General features: G+C 36.0%; 1 protein-coding gene across 1 annotated transcript in view; it reads left to right on the top strand.

Moving 5' to 3' along the window:
• Positions 1-27,179, top strand: part of LOC103514568 — a 59,705-nt gene that overhangs the window by 7,418 nt on the left and 25,108 nt on the right. Inside the window, 2 exon segments of the mRNA XM_026827426.1 lie at positions 10,210-10,436; positions 20,044-20,176. Of these exon segments, the coding sequence (XP_026683227.1) occupies positions 10,210-10,436; positions 20,044-20,176 (360 nt within the window).

Here is a 27,179-nt window from a genome sequence, read left to right as displayed (position 1 = left end):
GTCTTGTAATGACAATGATTGATGAGCTGGTTGAAATCGCAGCAAAGTGGCTGTCACCTTAGTTAGATTTAGTTGGAAAAATGGATATCTCGACATCTCATTATTTTTTTCAGAAATTCTCGCAAAAATAAATATAAAAAAAGAGCAAGAAACATCTCCACCACTGTTTGTTTTCATCTCCCTTGTCTGTTTCTACTATCAGAGAGTTTTCTCCTCTCTGTATGATGTCATTCTTTATTTTTTTAATATCTCCTTCCAACTTTTTTCCTCATCCCCCCACCTTTCTCTCCTCTTGTACTTTTTTTCGTCTTTTACTTTTTTATTATTATTACGGAGGCTGCTTCCCCCTCCCCTTTCTCATTGTTTAAAATCAAAAGGACAAGAGAAAGGAAAAGTGGAATTAAATTATACAGCAGCAAAGTAATAAACGAATAAATAATTACTATGCGGGTCGAGAGGACCCCCAAAATCATACCTAAGAAACCCAGCTAAGCATAATATTTAATAGGATAAGGAAAGTCGTGTGATGTTCACACCAGATTTTTCTCTACCAGTTCTGTACACAGTAGCACACAAAGCATTATCAGTGGGGTTCAATGTTTATTTTGCCCCTGTTCTATGATATATGTTTGTTCGGGCTGAGGTGAAACAGGGCTGGAACGAAAATAAAGTGATGAGTAGGTATTAATAATAACAGAGATTATGAATACCTTTAGGGTAGGCACAAATCATTTGTGTAGCCCCTTCCCTAACACGCGGCCCGGAAATAAATACTGAAATACTGGCACGTCTCTTGTGTATTGTTCGCCCACATTGCGTCCCATTTCAATTTCAAAAATACTTAACAAAATACTCCGACCTGGGCTAGGTAGGTACTTGAGTTTCTTCTTCTTCTTCTTCTTCTTCTTCTTCTCCTCCTCCTCCTCCTCCTCCTCCTTCTTCTTCCTCTCCTCCTTTTTTTCAAGATGAGTGTTTTACCACTTTCTGCCTCTCGTTTCGATGGCACCTCACCTTTAATATGCCTTGTTATTTTATAAAGGGCTCTGTGTCACACTTTTATGGTAGTCGGCTAAGACTAAAATGGGAAGAATTTCAGAGTTTGAAACACGTATACTTCTATGTAGGAGACTGTGGCATGATCATTCCATAGAGATGGGAATTCTGGAGAGATAGGTAGGTAATACCTACCATTCCTAGTATTTAGCATTTATTTGTACTGTAAAATTTGACATTATTCTGTTAAAATAATAATGCACAAAATCAGATAAGTACAGGTACCTAGAGATAAGTATAAAATGAATAAAATCAAGCAAAGCTTTTACAAATGTCTACATGACAAGTCACTATTAACATTTTATGTCGCTACTAGGCCTCAAACCCCAGCCCGCAGATTGCTAGTCCAGCGTTTTACGTTTAGCGCAAAATGCTGAGATGCTATAAGCTCCTAAAATTCAAACATGTTAGTGGATGTACCAAGTGCACCAAGTTTCGCTATTTGCTAATGCAATCTTTTTTTTTCAACACCCTTTTTTCCGAAGCATAAAACAGATGCTCTACTGGACTTCAATGGTGTCAGAGCATATCCATCCCCTAGTATTTCCATCAGAAGAGGCACAATATTTATTAATAAAAATTAGCTTTTTATAGAACAAAAACACACACACACACCTACACACACACACACACACACACACACACACACACACACACACACACACACACACACACACACACACACACACACACACACATACGCATGGGTGCACAATTAATATTTTCAATTCTTGGAATCGAGTCGCTCTGACCTTTTGGAAAGCCGAGCTTTTATAATGAATTAATTAATCACCTGGACTCCTAGACCTTTGTTTTTTATTATTACCTGTTATTATTTATTTATTTATTTCAACAATTTTATGTATAGGTACTGTGTATACATATACCTATTGTTATTTTTCCAAATTCATTTTAAATGTAGCTAAGTAATCCTAAGGATCGGTGCTTATATTTCCTCAATCTTGTGAAAATAATAATAATATAATGATAAACACCCGTCTTTTGTTGCTTTAATGAGGAAAAAGATCCCACTTCAATCAAAAGAGAACAGTTCAAGTTAATGTGGTTAGCGTGGGCACAGGGGGGCTTTTCATACCAGCTTACGTCAAATATAGGCTTAACGGAACAACCTATGAACCCACACACTCTACAGAGTCTACAGTCTCTTTACTTTGGAAAATCACAGACAAACTTAAACGCACCGTAGCTCGTAGGTGTAAATCAGCAGGTAGGTACTTACAGTGCTTTATTTATAGGATACTAGCTGAATTCCGTCGCTTCGCTCCGGAATCCCGCTATAGTTCATCCCGAGGCATGGCCAAACTTGTAGAAAAGGCATGGCCGAACTTGTAGAAAATAATAAAAAATACGGTCGCGCTGCGCTCTCCCTATTAGCTGCATACCAGCTCCTAGCAATATCAAATAAATCCTAGGAAGTAGGAAGATATAAGAATAATAAAAAATAGTGTCTTGATTGGAAGGTAACAACGTAGGTACTATACTAAACAAGGTTTATAGTGACTAAACCATTCTCACCCAAGAGATTTTTTTCTCATCAGTAGAAAGTCGAGACGTGCTTCGGTTGTGTATTGGTCCGACGCTCGCCTGGTCAGGAGGACGTAGGTTCAATTCCAGCCAAGGGATGGAATTTTATCCTCAATATGTTTGAGAATCTGTGACTATTGTTTGAGAAGTAGTCTATTGCTCTGGTAAAGGACTCTTTGTGCATTGTACCAAACATAACATGCAAGAGTGCAGAAAACTCAATGGAGTGCGAGAAAAAATAACTTTAAAAAGAAGAAAATGAGTAGCTATGACATATAAATGCGCATAGCGACCGGTGCCAGCATGGTAGGTAAACATTGGATGTTAGGATTATTGAGATATGCTGCAGGAAAAATCCTACAATGCTGCAGTGAGCACCAAAGTTGTGATATAATAACACAAAGAAACTGCATTTACATTTTACATTTACATTTATTCCTATTTCAGAAGTATACTTACACCCATATTTATGAACAAAAACTCTCGCTCACAAGTCAGGCTAAAAACAATTTTGGCCAATCAGATGTTTGGAATTGGTGATTCAGTGCGACTTATCAATAAGCAAGACTGTTACAGGTTAGGTATACAAAGTTACATACTAAAAGTTTAGGTAGAACTAACAGGAATAATAGGATATTTAATAGAAATTAGGATGGTACCTAAGGGGCAAATGAATTCACCAGTTTAAATTTAAAGAGACTTTTTAGTTACCTAGGTATACGTATTAATGTAGGTATTATTATAATTTGATTACTGAAGGTTGCCTTTAGCAATAATTTTGCTCTTTGATTGTTATTGTTTTCTCATTAACATGATTATTAATTTGTATTATCAATAAAGCTTTTAATATTATTATTAAATATCGCAATTTTATTTGAACCATATAGATGTAGGCACATGGGACTGTAGAGAGTTAAGTGGTAGATTAACAGAAATATGAATTAGCTCACAAATTAAAATAGGAAAGTGGAAAAAAGGAAATTGCTTATGCTTATTTTTTGTACTACCTATTATTGTTTGCTTTATGTTTGTTCTGTCTTATTGAAAAATAAAGTTCATTATCATTTTGAGAAAAAAAACATTAAAATGTAAAGAACACAATGCACAAGTTCTGAAGCTAAGCAACGTCAAGCGTGGAGAATATTTGGGAGGGTGACATGATTATTCTCGCGACGCGACGCTTTCCCAGTCTTGTAATGACAATGATTGATGAGCTGGTTGAAATCGCAGCAAAGTGGCTGTCACCTTAGTTAGATTTAGTTGGAAAAATGGATATCTCGACATCTCATTATTTTTTTCAGAAATTCTCGCAAAAATAAATATAAAAAAAGAGCAAGAAACATCTCCACCACTGTTTGTTTTCATCTCCCTTGTCTGTTTCTACTATCAGAGAGTTTTCTCCTCTCTGTATGATGTCATTCTTTATTTTTTTAATATCTCCTTCCAACTTTTTTCCTCATCCCCCCACCTTTCTCTCCTCTTGTACTTTTTTTCGTCTTTTACTTTTTTATTATTATTACGGAGGCTGCTTCCCCCTCCCCTTTCTCATTGTTTAAAATCAAAAGGACAAGAGAAAGGAAAAGTGGAATTAAATTATACAGCAGCAAAGTAATAAACGAATAAATAATTACTATGCGGGTCGAGAAAAAAACTTTTTGTTCCAACAAATAGGAAACAAAAAAATGCAAAGCTCATTAGCCCACAAGAAAAGTTCCTTAGTGGTGAATAGGTTCTGTTAATAGCCTTTGAGAAAAGGTTTGCGGGATGATGCGCCTTTAACCTTTAGAAACGTTATCACAACAAGCTCACATTTCTCAAGACCTCCCGTTGATAGAGTTCAATCGTTATCGTAACATTTTCTTTTTTCCTCCTACAACTCGTTGTCGAATTGTAAAGAAGGTATCTGCTTTCTTTGACAAAAGCTCACGAGTAAAAAAAAAAAAAAAACACCAACAACAACCTTTTATAATATATAAAAAAACGGAATAGATACGAAAATGTAAAAAAAGAAGGAAAATAGAGCACTTTGCTGAAACAAAAGAAAAGGTTCATTCTATTGTTCTTCTGTAAATTTCTAAATAAATACTGTGTGGAAAACGTCTTAACTTTCAGCACACATCAAAAACTTTGTGAACACAAAGACGCTGTTAAGATTAGATAAGTAACTATGCTAAATTATACCCTGTGGCTACACAACACATACCTTCTCACTCGCCTAGTAGCTAATTATAATTGTATCTCTAATCCCTCTAAGCTCTAAGCTGTAACCATGTTCAAAGACATCGGCTTGTACTACGAGGGTTTTGTAGCTTTGAGAAATCCTTCATTCCTCATCGGTTGTTACTCGCTTAGACGTGTAACTACTCAATTGTATTCACAAGGAGGTAACGCTCAATTGACTCGTAATCATTTTCATACGGAAATTTGCTACAAAGTCAGTATCACTTACAACTCCCTTCGCCTCTAGTGTAACTACTCAATTGTATTCACAAGGAGGTAACGCTCAATTGACTCGTAATCATTTTCATACGGAAATTTGCTACAAAGTCAGTATTACTTACAACTCCCTTCGCCTCCGTCAGTTGTGGAAAGGTAATATCAGAGTGGTTAACTGGAAGAGTGAGGAACAGGTATACCTAGTGGTCTACATTATTCTCTTGGTTGGGAATGGGGGATCAAATAAGAAAAATGTGCATTGTACCAAACATAACATGCAAGAGTGCAGAAAACTCAATGGAGTGCGAGAAAAAATAACTTTAAAAAGAAGAAAAAAAAAAATGGTCCGATGGTAAATGCGGATTAGGAAAATTTTCTATGGAAAATATATAGGTACGTTCAGGTTATGCTTGATTAAATCTTTCCACAGTAGGCAAGCGCGTAGCCAAAGTAAGAGGGGGCAAGTAAGAAACGGACTGAAGCAGGGGGGTTATGAGAGATTAAGGGTTCAACCCCCTCCCTACCTCCTGCTCTGCCCTTAAAAAGGGCAAAAAAAGGAGAAGTATAAAACAATAATACGAGTATTTTACGGTTGTCCGCAAAAATGTTGACCATAAATTCCTCTTGACCCTATCAGAGCGTCTATATTCCCACATTTCTACACACCTCCCTCCTAAAAGAAAAAAAAAGATTAGTAAGGATAATACCTACTCATGGAATGTTTTAAAATAACGAATTTTATGGCGGGTTTCACCTCCATTGGAGATAGCACTAATTGGAGATTAAAATCATTTAAAAGAAGTCATTAAGTGGACGGTTCTAGATTTAAATGAGTTAAAGTTGTGTAAAATTAATCAAAACCACAGTTAAGTAATACCTTTAAAGCTAGAATTATTTAATTACCTGCTCCTTTTTGGACAGTTGAAAAATCTGCTCATGGAATGTTTTAAAATAACGAATTTTATGGCGGGTTTCACCTCCATTGGAGATAGCACTAATTGGAGATTAAAATCATTTAAAATAAGTCATTAAGTGGACGGTTCTAGATTTAAATGAGTTAAAGTTGTGTAAAATTAATCAAAACCACAGTTAATAAGTAATACCTTTAAAGCTAGAATTATTTAATTACCTGCTCCTTTTTGGACAGTTGAAAAATCTCTCATTATTGAAATCTCCGACTATGTAAGTCATCTGTAAACCCACCATTATACGTTTATGTGTATTTTTACTTTCCTATTTCATACTAGGTACCTAACTGGTCAGACCGTAGGTAAGTAGGTACTTCGCTATAGAATTTTTTCCTTATTCATGCGGCCTTTATTTCTTATTCAGCTTTCCCGTTATTTCTCTTTTTTTCTCTCTTTCATTTTGTATACCTAGGTATTACTATTGTATTCAAAGCGTATGAAAAAAATCTTTTGGAAAAAACTGCATCTAAATCAGATAAAACCCTTTTCGAGATCTTCAAAGACGAACATCTCATAGGTAAATAATAGGTACATGGTAAACTACATAGGTAAATAATAGGCAATATTGTGAGGGTTATATGTTAGCTACCCACTCCACCGTAAAAACTTCATAGGTAAAACCAAATAAACATTACCTACTTCAAATTAATGGCAAAAGGACATGTTACATAGACCTAGATGCGTTTGTAAAGTAGGTAAGTAGGTACTTCGCTATAGAATTTTTTCCTTATTCATGCGGCCTTTATTTCTTATTCAGCTTTCCCGTTATTTCTCTTTTTTCTCTCTTTCATTTTGTATACCTATTACTATTGTATTCAAAGCGTATGAAAAAAATCTTTTGGAAAAACTGCATCTAAATCAGATAAAACCCTTTTCGAGATCTTCAAAGACGAACATGACGAACATCTCATAGGTAAATAATAGGTAATATTGTGAGGGTTAAATGTTAGCTACCCACTCCCACTCCACCGTAAAAACTTCATAGGTAAAACCAAATAAACATTACTTCAAATTAATGGCAAAAGGACATGTTACATAGACCTAGATGCGTTTGTAAACTACACAGGTAAATACCTAAATTAAATTTGTGAAAAAAATAAATAAAAGTAAAAAGTGTATCCTAAAAAACATTGCAAGGTTTCAAAGATAATTTTTTGTTGTTCTATTCCTCTTCCGGGAGGAAATCTTTTTCTGGAATTTCATTATGATATTCCCGCTGAAGGTAGATGTTTATATCGGGAATACTTCCGGATGATGGGGACCTAAGATATATAAACAAATTTCCGGCATGTGACACGTGCTTCTAACCTTCTAAGGCGGGTGTTTAAAAATAATAACATCCTCAAATTTCACCCCGACATCGACACCTGAAATAAATTTGCGCTTGTTGCTTAGCACATTGCATACCTACTATTTGTTTTCGGGCACTCACACAAAATTTACCGCCTGATGTGACCAAAGATGTATCTCGGAAGCTGTGTACTTATTGGTGTTAGAGGTGTTAGCGTTAGTGAAATTTATGGGGTCATAAATACGTTTAATCAGATCTACATTAATCTAACTTTAAGAAAACCCGTTTCTTGGCAATGTTTCTTTCACATATGGCTGCTGCTGAGGAAAGTGAAAATTCGACTTCAGAAATAGGTAGGTAATTCGAACATCTGCCATTCTCGAACTATTGATCAAATAATACAAAAAAAAAATGCCTTTCGCGCTAGGCACCTGTAAAAAAATCCAAATAAAATGAAAATAATAATATCTATTGAGGAAAAAAAAAATCCACCTGCAGTCACTGTTGGCTCGTTTAAATAAACATTAAAATTTCATTGGTCGACCACTGTATTCGAAATTTCCTTAGGCAATAATCCTTGGGATTCTATTCAATTGAAATGATACAAAACCTCATTTTAATATTTATTTTATTCAATAAAGAGTTTGAATGAACTTTGTGGATGAATAATAATCAAATAAATGAATAGAGATACAATCTCTAGGTCAATACAATAGCACCACAGAAAGCATCTAGTTAAAACTTTGCTATAAAATACATGAAAAAATTTCAAATAATAAAAGAGAATGATAATTTTTATGGAGAAAAGTTGAAAGTTTGCCTCCATTATAAACAAATATTCAAACAAAAAGATGAAAAAAAAAGTGGGAACTTTTGTATCCACCATGATCTAATAAATAAATAAAGCTACATGGACCATTGCTTCGTAGCTAACCGTATGTACTTATAATACTATAATTATTTACAAAGACATGTTTTTCATTTTTGAAATTAAAATGAGAAATTTTCCCGCGAGATAATTTTGTTACACAGGGATCAGTATCCCGGGGCAAGTACCGATACATGACAGCATGACCTCTTAATCAGGGCATGCAATGATAGTAACAATACATGTACAGGATGGTAAAAGTAACAATACATGTACATGATTTTGGTAGGGTGGAAGAGCTCACAGTGTGAGAATCCTGCCATTAAAACCTTAAAAAAAATAAAATAATAATAATAATAATAATAATAATAATAATGGGACTTCATACTGGAATAGGGAACGAATTATTGAGTTCTCTTACCACAGCAGTAAGCCAGTAAGCTACTATTACTGTGGTTGAATTTTCAATTAATCTAAAACATACGCACGACTACAGCGCCTTGTGAAACTGACTCACTGACTCACTCATGTACCTACATTAATTCTAACCCACTTCTCTAGGATGAGCTAGAAATATGCGGTTTCCACATTCGACGTCATGTAGGTACCATCGGAAACCTCCAACATTTCCATGCGGTTCCTACAAGATAAAACGGTCGTTTTATTAAGCCGAGTATTAACTTTGAAATACCAAAGACAATTTCCCCAATTCCAAGAAATTCCTCAAATAATTTTATTTGTCCTGAAACATTACGCTCATGTGCAAAGAGGATTGTGGAAAGCGACATTGTGGGCTCAAAAACTTCCTGGGCTGATGTTCACCTAGGTGAAACGAGCCTTAACCCCGCAAAGCCCCCCAGGGGGTTGAGGGGAGTTGGGGTAGTTTTCACTCTGTGTGATACATTTATTTCCGACTTGACTAATTATTTTTTTTTAATGAAAATCATCTTTTGAGGAATAAACTTCAAGCCTTTGAGGAACAAACTCTCAGTCAAGATTAATCCCCCGCACACCATTTTACCCCTAAAGCGAGCAGAGAAATCTTCGACCCCTCCGGGAATCGAATGCGGGACCTTCGTAGTGCAAGTGGTACCCTCTCGGTAGTTTGTCAAAGGACGTGAGACTTGTAATATGGGGACACTTGTATATTGGTGTGACTTGTAAATTTTCCTTGCAAATTGGCCTTGTAAATTGGTGTCTTGTAAAATTGGATTGTAAAGCGGCATGAAGTCAACGGAAAAACCAAAGCTCGAGCAGTATATGCTAATACCCGCTCTAATTCCAAACGAATTCAGACGGGTAATATTTGCCTTCCTGAAATCCATCCGTTGAATAAACATTGTATTTTACGGAATTCATAATTAACAACAACAGCAGCAGTAGGACTAATAATAATAATTATAGTAGTAGTAATAATAATAATAATAATAATAATAATAATAATAATAATAATAATAATAATATGTACATAAAATGATAATAATATCAACTGTAGGATCCCTAGTAACGTCATGTTATGGTGTTAATGACGTCGTGTTAGGGTAAAAGAAATTTTTCCCATCGTCTTTAGACTGAGTAACGTCGATAGACTATGAACCCGACACTCTACTCAGTATGAAACGGCAAAGATAAATAAGAAACTGTTTTCTCAATATGAAATGTGTTTTGAACTAGAATAAATGAAAAAATAATAAGAAACGAAATTAGAAACCTGGGAGCGTTATTGTCTGTGAAATAATAACACTGTTCTAATTACACGTACATACACAAACATGCTGAAATGTTGACTAAAGTACTTCACCTTGCTAAACAGGTTTCTCCCTTCCATTCCATATTCATAAAACTAGGTAATATGCATACCGTAATTATATGAAGAAAACTCTAAAAAGGCTCGAAACGTTTTCCACTATACGAATAATTACATTTTTCACCTTTTTACCGCTCTTTTACCTTTCTCTCTTCTTTTATCCTCTGCTACATCTTTTTCCCCACTCGAACTTCACAGTTACCGTCATTTTATGTCCCCTTTTTGTTTTGTTTGTTTTTAGCTCTTCTCTCGGGAACGCTCCGGACATTTCAGAAAGTAAGCTGTGAAGATCAAGTGATAACATTGAAATGTCCTCCGAGCACAAGGATTTCCATCCAGTTATCGCAATATATTAAACCCAGCAACGACTACATGGGCCTGTGCCACAGCTCACCTGGGACTACAAAGTCCAAACATTCTAACTCGAGCGTGGTCTGTTCGCCATTCAATGGATCAAGTGCTTTACAAGTAGGTGTCCTTTCTTAATATACCTACCTATCTAATAATAAAAATAGCAATACGAATAATAATGGAAAAACACCTACGTAGAAAATTTTATGCAGTACAGAATCGTATGGAAAATTTTACGAGGTAGTTAGGTATCTAATACAAAAATAAATAAAATTACTAATACAATACAGAATGTAATAGAAAGTAGAAAAGGTACGATCTTCCATGTTAGTTATTGGATAAGTATCTACATTGTATTTTTGATCGTAAAATCATTTACAAAATGATAATTACAATCATCACAATAACCCAATCAATATATAAAAATAGAAATCAGTAAATAATAAATAAAATTAAAAAAAAAAAAAATGTAAATCTATTGTTATACGGGAATGAGCAACATAAAAAAAAAAAAAAAAACAAATTCAGCTGATAACAAAATAAAAGTAGGGTTTCTATTACAACATTAATTGAAGACCTAAGCAGGAGGTGTATTGTAATCCTTTTGTGTTGATTTTAAGTTCTTTTTTCCTCTTAATTATTTTATGCTAATAGCTAATAAATTTACAAGTTCTGCTTGCAAGGCTACTGGGAGATGGTGATGGCGGAACTATTGTAATTACTTTTGGAAGTTTTTTTTCTCTTTTTTTCTCAAATTAAAATTTTCACCAACTTGTGTTTCGCGTTTAGGTTTCGGTTACGAAAAGAAAAATAGTTTTCTTTCCAACATCCGTTGAATTTTATTTATTACTCTAAGCACAAAATAATTATTTATCAATAAAAATATAAATGAAAAAATTCTCGTGAAACTATCCAGATAAAAATAAATTTAAGTCGAAGGGAGTTTGAAATTTACAACAATTTCCAATTGTCTATTATTTGTATGGATTTTAGATATTAAATTACGAGCATTTTTGACACTCGGTAAAACTTGATAGGAGTCCAATAAAATAAAACCACTATCTACCACAGTTTATAATAGACAATAGATAGATAATATCTCCTGTGGATGCACATTGGCACGTGTATCGAATAATACACTTCATTAGTGATATTCACCAGGTAGGTAACTAATAAAATCATAAGTATACAATGTAAAATTTTGCTATCGCATAAATTCAAAAGTTCAATCAAACTTTACACATTGGCACGTGTATCGAATAATACACTTCATTAGTGATATTCACCAGGTAGGTAACTAATAAAATCATAAGTATACAATGTAAAACTTTGCTATCGCATAAATTCAAAAGTTCAATCAAACTTTATTTTTACAACTTCAGTCAAGTGTTTGTTGGTATTATAATTTCGACTTTTGTGTGATTGCCTGGAAATTAATAACAGGTATGCAATGTGCCTTGCAACTACTAACTCAATATTTCAGGGGACAATTTGAGTACGTACCCAACAACAAACAAATTACTAGAACACAAGCTTTGTTTGACTTTAAACATACCTACTCGTTGAGATTTCAAGTACGCCTATATTCAATTCCAAGTGTCACCTCCTCTACCCTTTTTGTGATTTTTGCCTGTAGTGTTTTTCTAATTATTTGTTTTTCAACTCCAAGTATTTCAAATGCAATGTCTGGGAGACCTCATGAGGATACTTTTCACGCTTTTAGATACGCCCGTTCCCCTACTATTTGTTTTCGGGCACTCACACAAAATTTACCGCCTGATGTGACCAAAGATGTATCTCGGAAGCTGTGTACTTATTGGTGTTAGAGGTGTTAGCGTTAGTGAAATTTATGGGGTCATAAATACGTTTAATCAGATCTACATTAATCTAACTTTAAGAAAACCCGTTTCTTGGCAATGTTTCTTTCACATATGGCTGCTGCTGAGGAAAGTGAAAATTCGACTTCAGAAATAGGTAGGTAATTCGAACATCTGCCATTCTCGAACTATTGATCAAATAATACAAAAAAAAAATGCCTTTCGCGCTAGGCACCTGTAAAAAAATCCAAATAAAATGATATAGAAAAAAAAAAAAAAAAAAAAAAAAAATCCACCTGCAGTCACTGTTGGCTCGTTTAAATAAACATTAAAATTTCATTGGTCGACCACTGTATTCGAAATTTCCTTAGGCAATAATCCTTGGGATTCTATTTAATTGAAATGATACAAAACCTCATTTTAATATTTATTTTATTCAATAAAGAGTTTGAATGAACTTTGTGGATGAATAATAATCAAATAAATGAATAGAGATACAATCTCTAGGTCAATACAATAGCACCACAGAAAGCATCTAGTTAAAACTTTGCTATAAAATACATGAAAAAATTTCAAATAATAAAAGAGAATGATAATTTTTATGGAGAAAAGTTGAAAGTTTGCCTCCATTATAAACAAATATTCAAACAAAAAGATGAAAAAAAAAGTGGGAACTTTTGTATCCACCATGATCTAATAAATAAATAAAGCTACATGGACCATTGCTTCGTAGCTAACCGTATGTACTTATAATACTATAATTATTTACAAAGACATGTTTTTCATTTTTGAAATTAAAATGAGAAATTTTCCCGCGAGATAATTTTGTTACACAGGGATCAGTATCCCGGGGCAAGTACCGATACATGACAGCATGACCTCTTAATCAGGGCATGCAATGATAGTAACATGTACAGGATGGTAAAAAATAATAATGGGACTTCATACTGGAATATAACAGCGCCTTGTGAAACTGACTCACTGACTCTGACTCACTCATATACCTACATTAATTCTAACCCACTTCTCTAGGATGAGCTAGAAATATGCGGTTTCTACATTCGACGTCATGTAGGTACCATCGGAAACCTCCAACATTTCCATGCGGTTCCTACAAGATAAAACGGTCGTTTTATTAAGCCGAGTATTAACATTGAAATACCAAAGACAATTTCCCCAATTCCAAGAAATTCCTCAAATAATTTTATTTGCCCTGAAACATTACGCTCATGTGCAAAGAGGATTGTGGAAAGCGACATTGTGGGCTCAAAAAATTCCTGGGCTGATGTTCACCTAGGTGAAACGAGCCTTAACCCCGCAAAGCCCCCCAGGGGGTTGAGGGGAGTTGGGGTAGTTTTCACTCTGTGTGATACATTTATTTCCGACTTGACTAATTATTTTTTTTTAATGAAAATCATCTTTTGAGGAATAAACTTCAAGCCTTTGAGGAACAAACTCTCAGTCAAGATTAATCCCCCGCACACCATTTTACCCCTAAAGCGAGCAGAGAAATCTTCGACCCCTCCGGGAATCGAATGCGGGACCTTCGTAGTGCAAGTGGTACCCTCTCGGTAGTTTGTCAAAGGACGTGAGACTTGTAATATGGGGACACTTGTATATTGGTGTGACTTGTAAATTTTCCTTGCAAATTGGCCTTGTAAATTGGTGTCTTGTAAAATTGGATTGTAAAGCGGCATGAAGTCAACGGAAAAACCAAAGCTCGAGCAGTATATGCTAATACCCGCTCTAATTCCAAACGTATTCAGACGGGTAATATTTGCCTTCCTGAAATCCATCCGTTGAATAAACATTGTTGCTAAATTATACCCTGTGGCTACACAACACATACCTTCTCACTCGCCTAGTAGCTAATTATAATTGTATCTCTAATCCTGAACACTCTTGTAGGGAGAAAAAAAAAAAAATGTGTTTATTAAAATGCTAATTTATCTTTCGCATATGAAAAATTGAACGTACAAAGTTGGTTTTGAGGTACAAAGGTGAAACCAAAGTTGTTCTTCAGATAGATAAAGCTGTTTAAAAACCTAATTAGTCTAATAATTACCCAATTGGGTGCTGAAAAACCTAAGGGAAACTATCGAAAAAAAATCAAGGAGTGTGTAAGGAACTGTTTAATTTTGTTTCAAAACGTTAAAAACTCCTCTTTAAATTTACCCATTGCGTCTATTGACACGGGTATTATAGCTCCTTTAGGTAAAATAAATAAAGTAATATCACTATCGAACACGAAGAAGGCGGAGAAGAAGAACGTAGGAGGTCCGGGTTCGATTCCCATTGGAGCCCAGGTTTTTTTTGTAATGTAATGTAAAGTTTTTTTCCTTATTTTGATTATAATACAATGAAGAAGATAATAATAATATACAAAGGTACAATTTGGATTTACATTATAATCAGAATAAAAGACATAGTGATAATACTTATTAAATAGTGTTTGAAAAATATGATTACAACTCCGGTCCCCACCCCCACCCCCGATCACCGACAGCAAAGGCCGTGTCGCAAACAGTATGCATAGTGTGCACGTACCCATTCCCGAGCCAACGTCTCCATCCGTGCTGGGCCTGAATTTTACTGTGTTTTAGAGTACCTAAGTTTTCGGCTCTTTGCTTGGAGTTCGGGGTGCACTCAGCCTCGTGAGGACAATTGAGTAGCTACTTTAATCGAGTAGCGACCAGTGGCGGCGTTACCAGAGTAAAAAGAAAAATTAAAAAATTATATGATATGTTATTAATGGTACCTACAGGAGGCTCGGAGGAGGAGGAGTATCAACCTCGTTAAAAAACCAGGGTTCATCTGGCTCCGGATGATAGCACCCTGTTATAGGACCCCTGCCTAGGGCTACAGGTGAAAACCGGTCAACGGATTCAAACAAGGACTTTTGAATGCGGAAGAGCCAGGACAACGGTTTCAATATCTTGTGATGCTGAAGGCGGATGATCCACCCTAACCGAAACGCAGCCGGTATAAGCTGAAAAACCAATCACCAGTTGGAAGGGCACCCTCTTGTCCTGGAGATATGAAAAAGATCTCCCAAGGCGGATGAATCCAATACCAATGGATCAACGGCATAGGCTGGAGAAGGCAATGGGAAACCACTTCAGTAAAGACTCATAGAGTATCCTTTGAACCAACAGCATGATGGAGTCTTTAACGAAATCTTCCGGAGTTAAAATAGTCCCCCAATCGGATCTCCGGGGTGGGACAGTTCAAGACTGTGGATTGCAAGCAGAGGATAACAATATGAGAAAGAAGAAGAAAGTAGAAACACGATTTGCAACATGGAACGTAAGAACCCTACTACAGAATAGCAAACTAGAAAATCTAAAACAAGAAATGAAGAACATGAAGATTGATGTTTTAGGAATTGGTGAAATGAGATGGCCCAACGCTGGAGACTTCTGGACTGGTGATTACAGAATTTTACATAGTGGAAGTATTGAGAATAAGCCAGGACATGGCGGAGTTGGAGTTGTTCTTACCAAAGAATTAGGAAAGAGAATGAAAGGATATGTACATAGAAAAGGAAGAATTATACTAGTCAAATTAGATACCAAACCTGTAGATACAATTATTATACAAACTTATATGCCAACATCACAACATCCTGATGAAGAAATAGAAGAGATGTATGCGGAAATCCAAAACTTACTCGACCAAACCAAGAGTAATGAGAATGTGATTCTGATGGGTGATTGGAATGCGGCTGTAGGAGAAGGAGCTGAAGCACCCTATGTTGGTCCTTATGGTCTGGGCAGTAGAAATGGAAGAGGAAACCGTCTAGTCGAATTTTGTGCAAAGAATAAACTTGTAATAATGAACACCTGGTTTAACCATCACGTAAGAAGAAGATACACCTGGAAATCACCAGGTGACCAATTTAGATCACAGATTGACTTTATAATAGTAAGAGAGAGATATAAAAATCAAATAAAAGATTGTAGAAGTTACGCTAGCCCAGATATAGACAGCGATCACAACATGGTTATGGCAAAAGGTCTTCTCAAATACAAGAAACTCGTGAAGAAGAAATGTAACAATTGGGATGTCAAATTACTAAAGGAAAGCAGAATAAAACAAAACTTTGAGACAGATACGGAAGAATGTGACTATCAAATCAATGAAAATGCTCAATACAACTGGGAAAAGATAAAGAAAACAATCAAGACAGCAGCAGACTCGAACTTAAAAAGGGAGAAGCCACAACCAAGGAAGGAATGGATAACAGATACAATAGTTGAGATGATAGAGCGAAGAAGAAAACTGAAGAATGCGACAGATGAAGAAGGCAAAAACGAATACCGTGCTCTAAGAAATGCAATCAATAGAGAATCCCGTATCGCCAAAGAAGCCTATCTACAAGAAAAATGTGCAGATATAAATCAAAAATTACAACAAGGAAAGTATGAATCAGCATATAGAGAAGCCAAAAACTTTTTCAATGAACGAAAGTCAAAATCTAATACTATAGAAGATGAAAAAGGAAAGTATGAATCAGCATATAGAGAAGCCAAAAACTTTTTCAATGAACGAAAGTCAAAATCTAATACTATAGAAGATGAAAACGGCAAACTTCTATTTGAGAATGAGCTTATAGCAAGGAGGTGGCAAACATATCTGGAAACACTGTATGATGGTCAAAGGATTTATGAAGAAGAAGACATACTAGAAGCAGAGAATGATGAATATGACATGGATAGTGATGATAGTATCCTAAGAAGCGAGTTTAATGCAGCTATAGAAAAACTAAAAGATAAAAAAGCCCCTGGAGTGGATGAAATTCCTACAGAAATGTTAAAAGCTACAGGAGCGAATTCAAGCGTCTGCCAGAATGAATAATCATTGCATTGACGGGAGTCGAACTGTAGAGATCAACTACAAGTGCCAACCACGTAAGTTGAACCGATTTTCGAACTTTTTGGTAGTTGTTGTAGATTGGAGTGAAGAAGTTGAATTTACAAGTTAATTAGATACATTTTAAGCTGCAAGCCCTACCTTCTTGATGAGCCTGAGGGAGTGAAAGCCATGCTGGAGTACCTTAAGATCATCGGATTGTATACAAAAATTTAACACCTTGAGAGAGGTCCCACGAAAGACAAAAACTTGTTAAAGTGGGTTAAAAATTAACAAAAAAAAAAAAAGTCTTACCTCCTTCTCCTCTTTGTTAGGTATGTTTTTTCTCTACACACTTGCTTTAAATTAATTTCAAGATTGAACTATGGGTAGGTATAATTCTAAGTAGTTTCAAGTAAAGTTAATAGAGTCCAAATAAACAGTTATTTCCAAGTATTACCTTCCTATGAAAGATACCTTCCAATTCTATCGCCTTGTAACTAAAACATACGAATCATTATTCTGAAAACACTCGTATAATAAATACGAAATGTAATCATAATAAAACAGAGGGCGCTAGAGGTCTTAATAATAAAACATGGGGTGATAGGTACCATTGTTTTGCGAATATGAATACCAAATTTCTTCCAGTTCGAAAGATGGGAATAGCTTGCGCTCACGTTATTACTTCTTGATGGGTACGTGGCCCACGCATTATGAGACAACAAAGCATTGTAACTTTAGAAACTGAGGGAAAAATTGTCTTTCAAAATGAAATGAAATTTTCCATTCCCATTTTGCGTTTCTAGAACTTTCTGGAGCAACTTTTGGTTCCGTGTCGTTCTGTTATAATTATTAATATTATTATTGCCGCTGTTGTTGTTGTTGTTGCATACGAAGGAGGAGAAGAAGAGGGAGAAGACGACGAAGAAGAAGAAGAACTTCAGTCAAGTGTTTGTTGGTATTATAATTTCGACTTTTGTGTGATTGCCTGGAAATTAATAACAGGTATGCAATGTGCCTTGCAAAACCTACTAACTCAATATTTCAGGGGACAATTTGAGTACGTACTCAACAACAAACAAAGTACTAGAACACAAGCTTTGTTTGACTTTAAACATACTCGTTGAGATATTTTCAAGTACGCCTATATTTAATTCCAAGTGTCAGCTCCTCTACCCTTTTTGTGATTTTTGCCTGCAGTGTTTTTCTAATTATTATTTGTTTTTCAACTCCAAGCATTTCAAATGCAATGTCTGGGAGACCTCATGAGGATACTTTTCACGCTTTTAGATGTAGGACATAGGGTGGTCCAAGTATAAAACAACATAATAATTCAAAGAAACTCGCGTGGTACTGTGAATGGTCTTCAAGACAGCCTAGCTAACTTGGAAGGTAGCGCGTCTGCCTTGTAAGCGCTTGGTCGCGGGTTCGATTTCAGTTTAGCGGGTTCCAGCAGTCCAGAGCTGCGTTCCTGAAAGCAACTTTACAATTTTCCACTTCACACATTCTGCGAAATTTTGACATAAAACTCCAAGTAACAACTATTATTATAACAGTTTGCAGTATAGTTTAACTCGAGAGGTGACGTCAAAGCCGTCAAACTCAAAGTCATGTATTTGAAACTCCAAGTAACAACTATTATTATAACAGTTTGCAGTATAGTTTAACTCGAGAGGTGACGTCAAAGCCGTCAAACTCAAAGTCATGAAACTCAGAGTGTAAAGTTGCTTTCAGGAAAACAGACACGTTCCTGATTTCTTTGATCTCATCAATAAAGCTATAGGCATGTTTGAAGGAGATGTAGGTAAATTTTTGCAATCAACAAGTTATGTAGGTAAAATCATCTTCCATTTTGTTCTCTCTCTCTCTCTCTCTCTCTCTCTCTCTCTCTCTCTCTTTCGAGCTAAATACCCTTTAGGAGTGAGCTATTTATTTCTCGTTGGTCACAACTTTGGGTCGGGGTTCTGTTTTTGGGTCATTAGGAATGACCGGTCCCATACACTTGGTGTTGGGTGAATGGGGTTCCGGTGTTGAAGGATTAGCCTACTAGAGGTACATTTTCCTTTCGAGAAACTGATCACTGGGAAATTGACCACTGCTCCAATGGAAACTGCATGGAGAAGTGGTTCATTTTCCAGTGGTCAGTTCAGTCGTTACCAAGGGACACCTGATAGCAAAGTGGTCTTGAAGTACAATCTTCCTAGGCCTATTTAATGTCCCCCTTTTTAACTACTTTCTCGACACGTTTTTTAACTTCTCTTCTTCTTAAAGTGCCTTGTCCATTACTGGACGTTGGTAATCAACCTAGCTAATTGAATCCTATTCTGCACCAGCATTTTTTTCCTTTATTTTTTGCCGTTCTGATCTTTAGATTCAACTTTTTAACTACATTAAAAAAATTGAATCGAAATCAGTGGCGAGCGCTGGGAAATTGACCACTGCTCCAATGGAAACTGCATGGAGAAGTGGTTCATTTTCCAGTGGTCAGTTCAGTCGTTACCAAGGGACACCCGATAGCAAAGTGGTCTTCAAGTACAATCTTCCTAGGCCTATTTAATGTCCCCCTTTTTAACTACTTTCTCGACACATTTTTTAACTTCTCTTCTTCTTAAAGTGCCTTGTCCATTACTGGACGTTGGCAATCAACCTAGCTAATTGAATCCTATTCTGCACCAGCATTTTTTTCCTTTACTTTTTGCAGTTCTTATCTTTAGATTCAACTTTTTAACTACATTAAAAAAATTGAATCCAAATCATTGGCGAGCTGGTTCGATTCCCGCCCGGGGCGGATTTCATCCTGAAGAGATAATGTTCGTTCTCGGAACGGCTGGCTTTCTCCTATCCTGTCTTCCTTCTTACTTCGATTTCGGGACGATAAGACCATATAGCAGTTACAGCTCCCTCTGTCAAACCTCTTATTTCCTATCCTGTCTTCCTTCTCTCTTCGATTTCGGGACGATAAGACCATAGCAGTTACAGTTCCCTCTGTCAAACCTCTTGAAAAATTTCGTTTAGATTTCGTTTCCTGAGACAAAGTTCTACGTCCTGTGTAGTACTCTCTGTTACAGACCGTGGTGGAAGCATGCCAGAAGAAACGTCAGTGCCGAATTCAAGCGTCTGCCAGAATGAATAATCATTGCATTGACGGGAGTCGAACTGTAGAGATCAACTACAAGTGCCAACCACGTAAGTTGAACCGATTTTCGAACTTTTTGGTAGTTGTTGTAGATTGGAGTGAAGAAGTTGAATTTACAAGTTAATTAGGTACATTAAAGTCTTACCTCCTTCTGCTCTTTGTTAGGTATGTTTTTCTCTACACACTTGCTTTAAATTAATTTCAAGACTGAACTATAGGTAGGTATAATTCTAAGTAGTTTCAAGTAAAGTTAATAGAGTCCAAATAAACATTGAATAATCATTGCATTGACGGGAGTCGAACTGTAGAGATCAACTACAAGTGCCAACCACGTAAGTTGAACCGATTTTCGAACTTTTTTTTTAGTTGTTGTAGATTGGAGTGAAGAAGTTGAATTTACAAGTTAATTAGATACATTTTAAGCTGCAAGCCCTACCTTCTTGATGAGCCTGAGGGAGTGAAAGCCATGCTGGAGTACCTTAAGATCATCGGATTGTATACAAAAATTTAACACCTTGAGAGAGGTCCCACGAAAGACAAAAACTTGTTAAAGTGGGTTAAAAATTAACAAAAAAAAAAAAAGTCTTACCTCCTTCTCCTCTTTGTTAGGTATGTTTTTTCTCTACACACTTGCTTTAAATTAATTTCAAGATTGAACTATGGGTAGGTATAATTCTAAGTAGTTTCAAGTAAAGTTAATAGAGTCCAAATAAACAGAAAAATGCCAGTTCACTTATAGTAAATACCTATTAGGGGCCCAAAGTCAGATCAAAGAGAAATGGCTGTAGTAGTCTTGAGGTCATTAGCTTGGTCAAAGGTCATTTATCTTGAAAAAATTTGGCCTGCGGCGCAGTTATTTCATGGTGCAAAAGGAGGACTCAAGACCTTTCCCTAGTCGGATGAAAAAAGATTGAAGAAATTTAACATAACAGGCTTGAGAACATTGCTTGGGGGGAAAAAAATCGGCTGCGGTGCAGTGGGAATAGGGTGGAAAATCTTGGAAAAGTAGACTGGAAATTTTAAAAAATTGGACTGGAAAACCGGGAAAAGTCAGGGAATTTTATTTTTCCATTTTGGTAGACACCCTGTCTTAGTAATGCTTTGATATCCACAAAAATTGTGAAGAAGCTCTCAGCTTCACCACAAAGAAATCATGATTTAGATATTTTATTAGAATAAGAAGAGGAGGAGGAAGAAGGAGCAGAAAAAAAAAGAATACGAAGGAGGAGAAGAAGAGGGAGAAGACGACGAAGAAGAAGAAAAAGAAGAAGGAGGAGGAGGAGGAGCAGAAAAATATGAAGTCAGTTCTCTTAGCTTTTCTAGCACTCTATTATCATGGCTATTAGGAGTTCTTCGTTCGACACTTAGCGCAAATAGGTGAAGCTTGTGTCGACAGAGACAAGGGAGACCGATATGCAAGCAAAGTCATTAAATCCCTTTAATCTTCTCTGTTGAATTTCAATCTCCATAAAGTGTCTCTTGCTGTGTTCGACATTATCCCGTTCGTATTATAGTTAACGTTATCCAGATTATACAAATCCGGAGGGGGTTGGAATGGGTGCAAAATAGGCTATTTTAAGGGTGAGATTAAATTGATTGGTGGGAAATTAAGACGTTCAATTTTGACTAGAAGGAACTAATGTTAAGAAAAGTACTCGTGGGTATCTATCTGACAATAGTGGGGCATTTGCTAGTTGCTACCCATAGCTTTTTAGGTCCGTCATATTTTGATTTGTTGGGGGCAGAGTGCGTCCAAGTTCCATAAAAATTTGGCTTTATTTAAAAAATTAACTCGAAGATGGCTATATTAAAATTCCTTATTCCTTGTGTCACTTTTTTACGAACTGAAATGACCAATGTCGACTGAGGGGGTTGGAATGGGTGCAAAATAGGCTATTTTAAGGGTGAGATTAAATTGATTGGTGGGAAATTAAGACGTTCAATTTTGACTAGAGGGAACTAATGTTAAGAAAACTACTCGTATACGTACCTATTGGGTATCTATCTGACAATAGTGGGGCATTTGCTAGTTGCTACCCATAGCTTTTTAGGTCCGTCATATTTTGATTTGTTGGGGCAGAGTGCGTCCAAGTTCCATAAAAATTTGGCTTAAGTTATTTAAATAAATTAACTCGAAGATGGCTATATTAAAATTCCTTATTCCTTGTGTCACGTTTTTACGAACTGAAATGACCAATGTCGGCTATCGCCACTGGTCGCTTCTCGTATTTTCCACTGATCGCTACACGTATAAAAGTCGCTACTCACTTAACTAGGTGGATTGTTAGAGAGGATGGGGGATATTCTTTTATAATTATTTTTTTTTTTTTTTTTTTTTTTTTTTTTTTTTTTTTTTTTTTTTTTTTGCGAAAAATGCGAAAAGCCCTTTAGGGTAGAGCTCTTTGTATGTACCTACGTATAAAGCTTGGACAACAAAGCTGCTTCCTGGAACTAGCCCAAGGTCTTTTGTTCGAATCACATCACTATCAATCTCTCTCAAAGTTCATCATACTTGTCATCCCCTATTAGTGTTGTCCAGCTCCGGGCAGGCCGAAAATCGACATATTTGCTAATTAGCAGGACAAAAACTTTGTCGTTTCGTATATTTTGGTTTATTTTCATGGATATGTTATCTACCTCGTTTTTAAAATTGAACTTGTTGAAATTTTGTAGAACAAAGCGGCTTAGACTCCCCCGGGATTCCAACCGTAATCCTATCAAACTGTATTATGTTCAAAATACAGTGCATTCATAAAGTCCCCCCCCCACCTTAATTTTTGAACCGATGAATTTAGAACCCTGAAATTTTGTATGCAAGCCTATATTTACCTCTAGTTTCTTATAGGCTATGTAAAAATTCAGGGACTTTTTGGCCAACTTTAAAATCTTAAATGAGAACCGCCTGCTTTTGACGCATTTTATTGAAGGCCTTAAAGAACGTAGTACATTGGTACAAGTTTGAGCTCGATCCGACAAACAGGGCCGGAGTTATGGCCTGTTGAAATTTTAATTTTTCCATGTTCTCCCGCCAATAGAGGAAGCACCAAAAATGGGAATTTCATATCGATTGTTGATTTGTGCTTCAAATAGGTCCCACTAATGGTTCATATTGAAATTCGGTCCCAAAAATTAAATTTCGAAACATCCAGTTTCATCCCCGGAGGCCATCAGGGCCGGAAATCTTAATTTCATTTTGGGGCCTAACTGACGATCTTGATGGGGCCTAGCTGACTACGGGATTTGAAATCGGATCGTTCTCTATCCTCATTGGTTTCTTTCATGATGAGGGACATACTACGGGACGGGATGGGCACAGGCTGGTATACTCCCTGTTTATAGTCCCCCAGCCAGACTAAGCTGGTCTACTCCCTGTTTAATGTCCCCCAGCCAGACTATTAGAATAATTTATAGTTATTGGGAACAATAAATTTAATATTTTTCCATGAAGGAAGCTTTTTTTTTTGCTTTAGGGAATCTTTTGGGATAATCACTGACGATTTGTAGTGCAAATTGTCTTTGCTCTTCATTTTTAGTCAAGCAAAGACAAATTGCACTACAAATCGTCAGTGATTATCCCAAAAGATTCCCTAAAGCAAAAAAAGCTTCTTCCTTCATGGAAAAATATTAAATTTATTGTTCCCAATAACTATAAATTATTCTAATAGTCTGGCTGGGGGACATTAAACAGGGAGTAGACCAGCTTAGTCTGGCTGGGGGACTATAAACAGGGAGTATACCAGCCTGAATTTCCCTTGCTAAAGAAATAGCCAAGGTTGAGGGGGAAGGGCATCCACTCGTAAAATTTGTAGCCAAAACCAAATGTCGGCCCAAAGCGATCACCCTACTTAGGGCTGATTGAGAGGCTGACGAAAAACGCCGACCCCGTCTGTACATTGGGAATAGGTGAAGAAAAAGAAGAAGAAGAAGAAGAAGAAGAAGAAGAAGAAGAAGAAGAAGAAGAAGAAGAAGAAGAAGAAGAAGAATAACTATAAATTATGTTATGCTTGTTTGTTACTGATTGCTTCCTGGCTATAAACAGGCAAAATAAATATTTTTCTCTTAATTTTCACAACCAAACGTGTTTGTTCTTAATTTTTCCGAAAGTTTTCTATATCATAGTACGAATAATTAATCTAAATTAGCATTTATTGTGTTCTTTTGATGTTTTTTAAGTAGCAAATATTGTTTAAAACAAGTTTTATTCTATTATAAAAAGAAATTCTGAAAGAGAACTACTTTAGGTCCTGTTGAAGCAGGTATTTTTATTTCAAAAGCTGCCCGTGATACCAGCTCCAAAATGTGATGTCTATTACATGAAAGATATAGCAAGTCTTTATCTATCATTTGTTCTATTAGTACAGCAGCGCCTTTTAACCTACCCAAGTTACTTGATGTAGTGTCACAGCATAGAGCAACTGTTTTGTTAAGTAAATCCCGGTTCAAAGAAATAGGTATTATATTTATTTCATAGATGCATAGATTGAATATTAATAGTCCTTAAGCTACAGTACTGAATCAATAATTGTATTATCTATAAATAATTGGCACCTACATAGTACATATTTACAGTAGGTACCTATATTAGGTAGGTACTAAGATATTTCCTAATGGAATACAATATTTACTGCACAGAATAGGTTGTAAACTTATATTGGTGTTCAATGGAATGCCCAATTCATGAGTTTAGGAGTCCCACTTAATGATTAATAGTAGTAAAAATTGTTTAAAACAAGTTTTATTCTATGATAAAAAGTTCTAAACCCCTCTGTTTAGGAGTTATGGACTTAAAACTGGGTAAACGCCACATAATGCCCCTGGATTGCCATAACCAAAGTGCCGGAAAACTTTAAGGCCGTTGAGCATGTCGACAGCGATGTCCGATCGAGCTGAAACTTTTTAGGTAGTGTTTTCTCACTAAATGGAACTAGAAATCGAGTGATATTCAAGACTTTTCCAAGATTTTTTTCCCACCTCTATAGCTAAGGGCCAGTCTAATGGGCATGCATTAGAATGTGGAATCCGCCGTGCCTCTGGACCCTGGGCCCACTCCTGTTTACTCTGGGCCCTTTGGGAGAAAGGGATTTTCTATTGCGAAATGTTATTGAGAATCAGTTGAAAGAAGAATTGTCTTCATATCTCCATTATTGATCAAGATACCTACACGAGTTTTTGTAAAATCCTCCCAATACTTTTCCATTGAGATCAAAAACTTGAACGTTGTTTTACTCAAAATTCCATGTCCCTCTTTACAAGGGCCTTGTTTAATTATCCCCTCTTTGTTAGGATTATCCACTCTTGTTTGAATTTCAAGGAGCTTTCTAGCTTCCAGCTCGTCAACAACAAAATTATGCAGAATCAGCGGTTGAGAGAAAATGTATGTGAAAATGAAAGTTTACAACAAGATACATAATTTATTACTAAATATCTTTAGACTTTACAGTTTGGAAGATACATTCGTATCTTAGTTCGACGTGCCTTTGTGGATAAATCGACAAAGTTTTGAACGCTTTAGACTTTACAGTTTGGAAGATACATTCGTATCTTAGTTCGACGTGCCTTTGTGGATAAATCGACAAAGTTTTGAACGTGTACCTGTACCTCCGAAACTGGAAAGCAATAACGGGAAAGTAGTTCTTCCTGATGAATTAAAGTTTCGTGCACATTAAAAGTCTCCTGGTAATGTGATAAAGTTTAATATATCAACGCGGGGATGGTAGTGACTAATTGACCATATATCATGCTATCAACGGAGCTATGTGCCACACCCATTGGCAGATAATAATAATAATAATAATAATAATAATAATAATAATAATAATAATGATAATAATAATAATAATAAAATATTGTGTTCACCCATTGCAATAATATGATGACCTTTTGAGAGAATTTTTTTTCCCCATGTAGTGATCAGTGATATTGTTTGATTGTAAATACATAAATATAGTAGACATAGGTAGATAGCTTACAGTATTTATCAGCGAAGTTGAAATAACGAGTGAGTTAGGAAAAGAACTACTCTTTACAGTGTACTCGTATTACTCAATCAATGAGTCCGATCCTAAAGTATGCAACTCATCCCTATACGTAGGTATAGTGCACTCACTAATGGTATCTGGCTCACTGAATAGTTCACTGAAAAGAGTAGATCATTTTTCAAACTCACTCACTCATTCTTTTCACTTCTCTAGTGTTTATGTTAGTCTTTCAATTTCATACCTTCATGGAGGCTAAAAATATCAAAATATGACACGCTACGAGTATTTGCTGAAATTGTCACCGACCATTGTGAACCGTTCATATAATCCCGAGTACCTAAACGCTATACGTTCAAATGAAACGATAAAACACGGAATATCTTTACATGTTTTATCAAGCGAAATGGAGCATCCAGATCTAAAAAAAGATCTCGTTTAGGAGATACTGAATATTTAATTCAAAAAATAAAAAAAAGGCTCCATTAAAGCCCCCAATGTGAGCCTGAATTTGAAATGCTCTAAAAACTCATCGAGTGTATCACAGGGGAGAGATCTTGGGATGATAAAATATAAAAACTGGGGCCCCCAGTGAGTTTGGGTAGGAAGACCTGGTGCTATTTTTGAATTTTAACTCCTCCAACGCTTAACATACGAGTATAGGAGACTATATATTTTACATTTAACAGATATGGTTCCTATTTAATAAATAGGGTAGGTAGCATGAATAAATGAACATTCCAGGCAACCCACCCACATGCATTCACACAAGCCACTTGATATTCCATGTGCAGGAAACATTGACAAAATAGGTATGAGTGTACTCGTATTACTCAATCAATGAGTCCGATCCTAAAGTATGCAACTCATCCCTATACGTAGGTATAGTGCACTCACTAATGGTAGATCATTTTTCAAACTCACTCACTCACTCACTCATTCTTTTCACTTCTCTAGTGTTTATGTTAGTCTTTCAATTTCATACCTTCATGGAGGCTAAAAATATCAAAATATGACACGCTACGAGTATTTGCTGAAATTGTCACCGACCATTGTGAACCGTTCATATAATCCCGAG

Source organism: Diaphorina citri, unplaced genomic scaffold (assembly GCF_000475195.1).
Source record: "Diaphorina citri unplaced genomic scaffold, Diaci psyllid genome assembly version 1.1 scaffold44, whole genome shotgun sequence".
NCBI classification, from domain to species: Eukaryota; Metazoa; Arthropoda; class Insecta; order Hemiptera; family Psyllidae; genus Diaphorina; species Diaphorina citri.
This window is presented reverse-complemented; position numbering and strand designations above follow the sequence as displayed.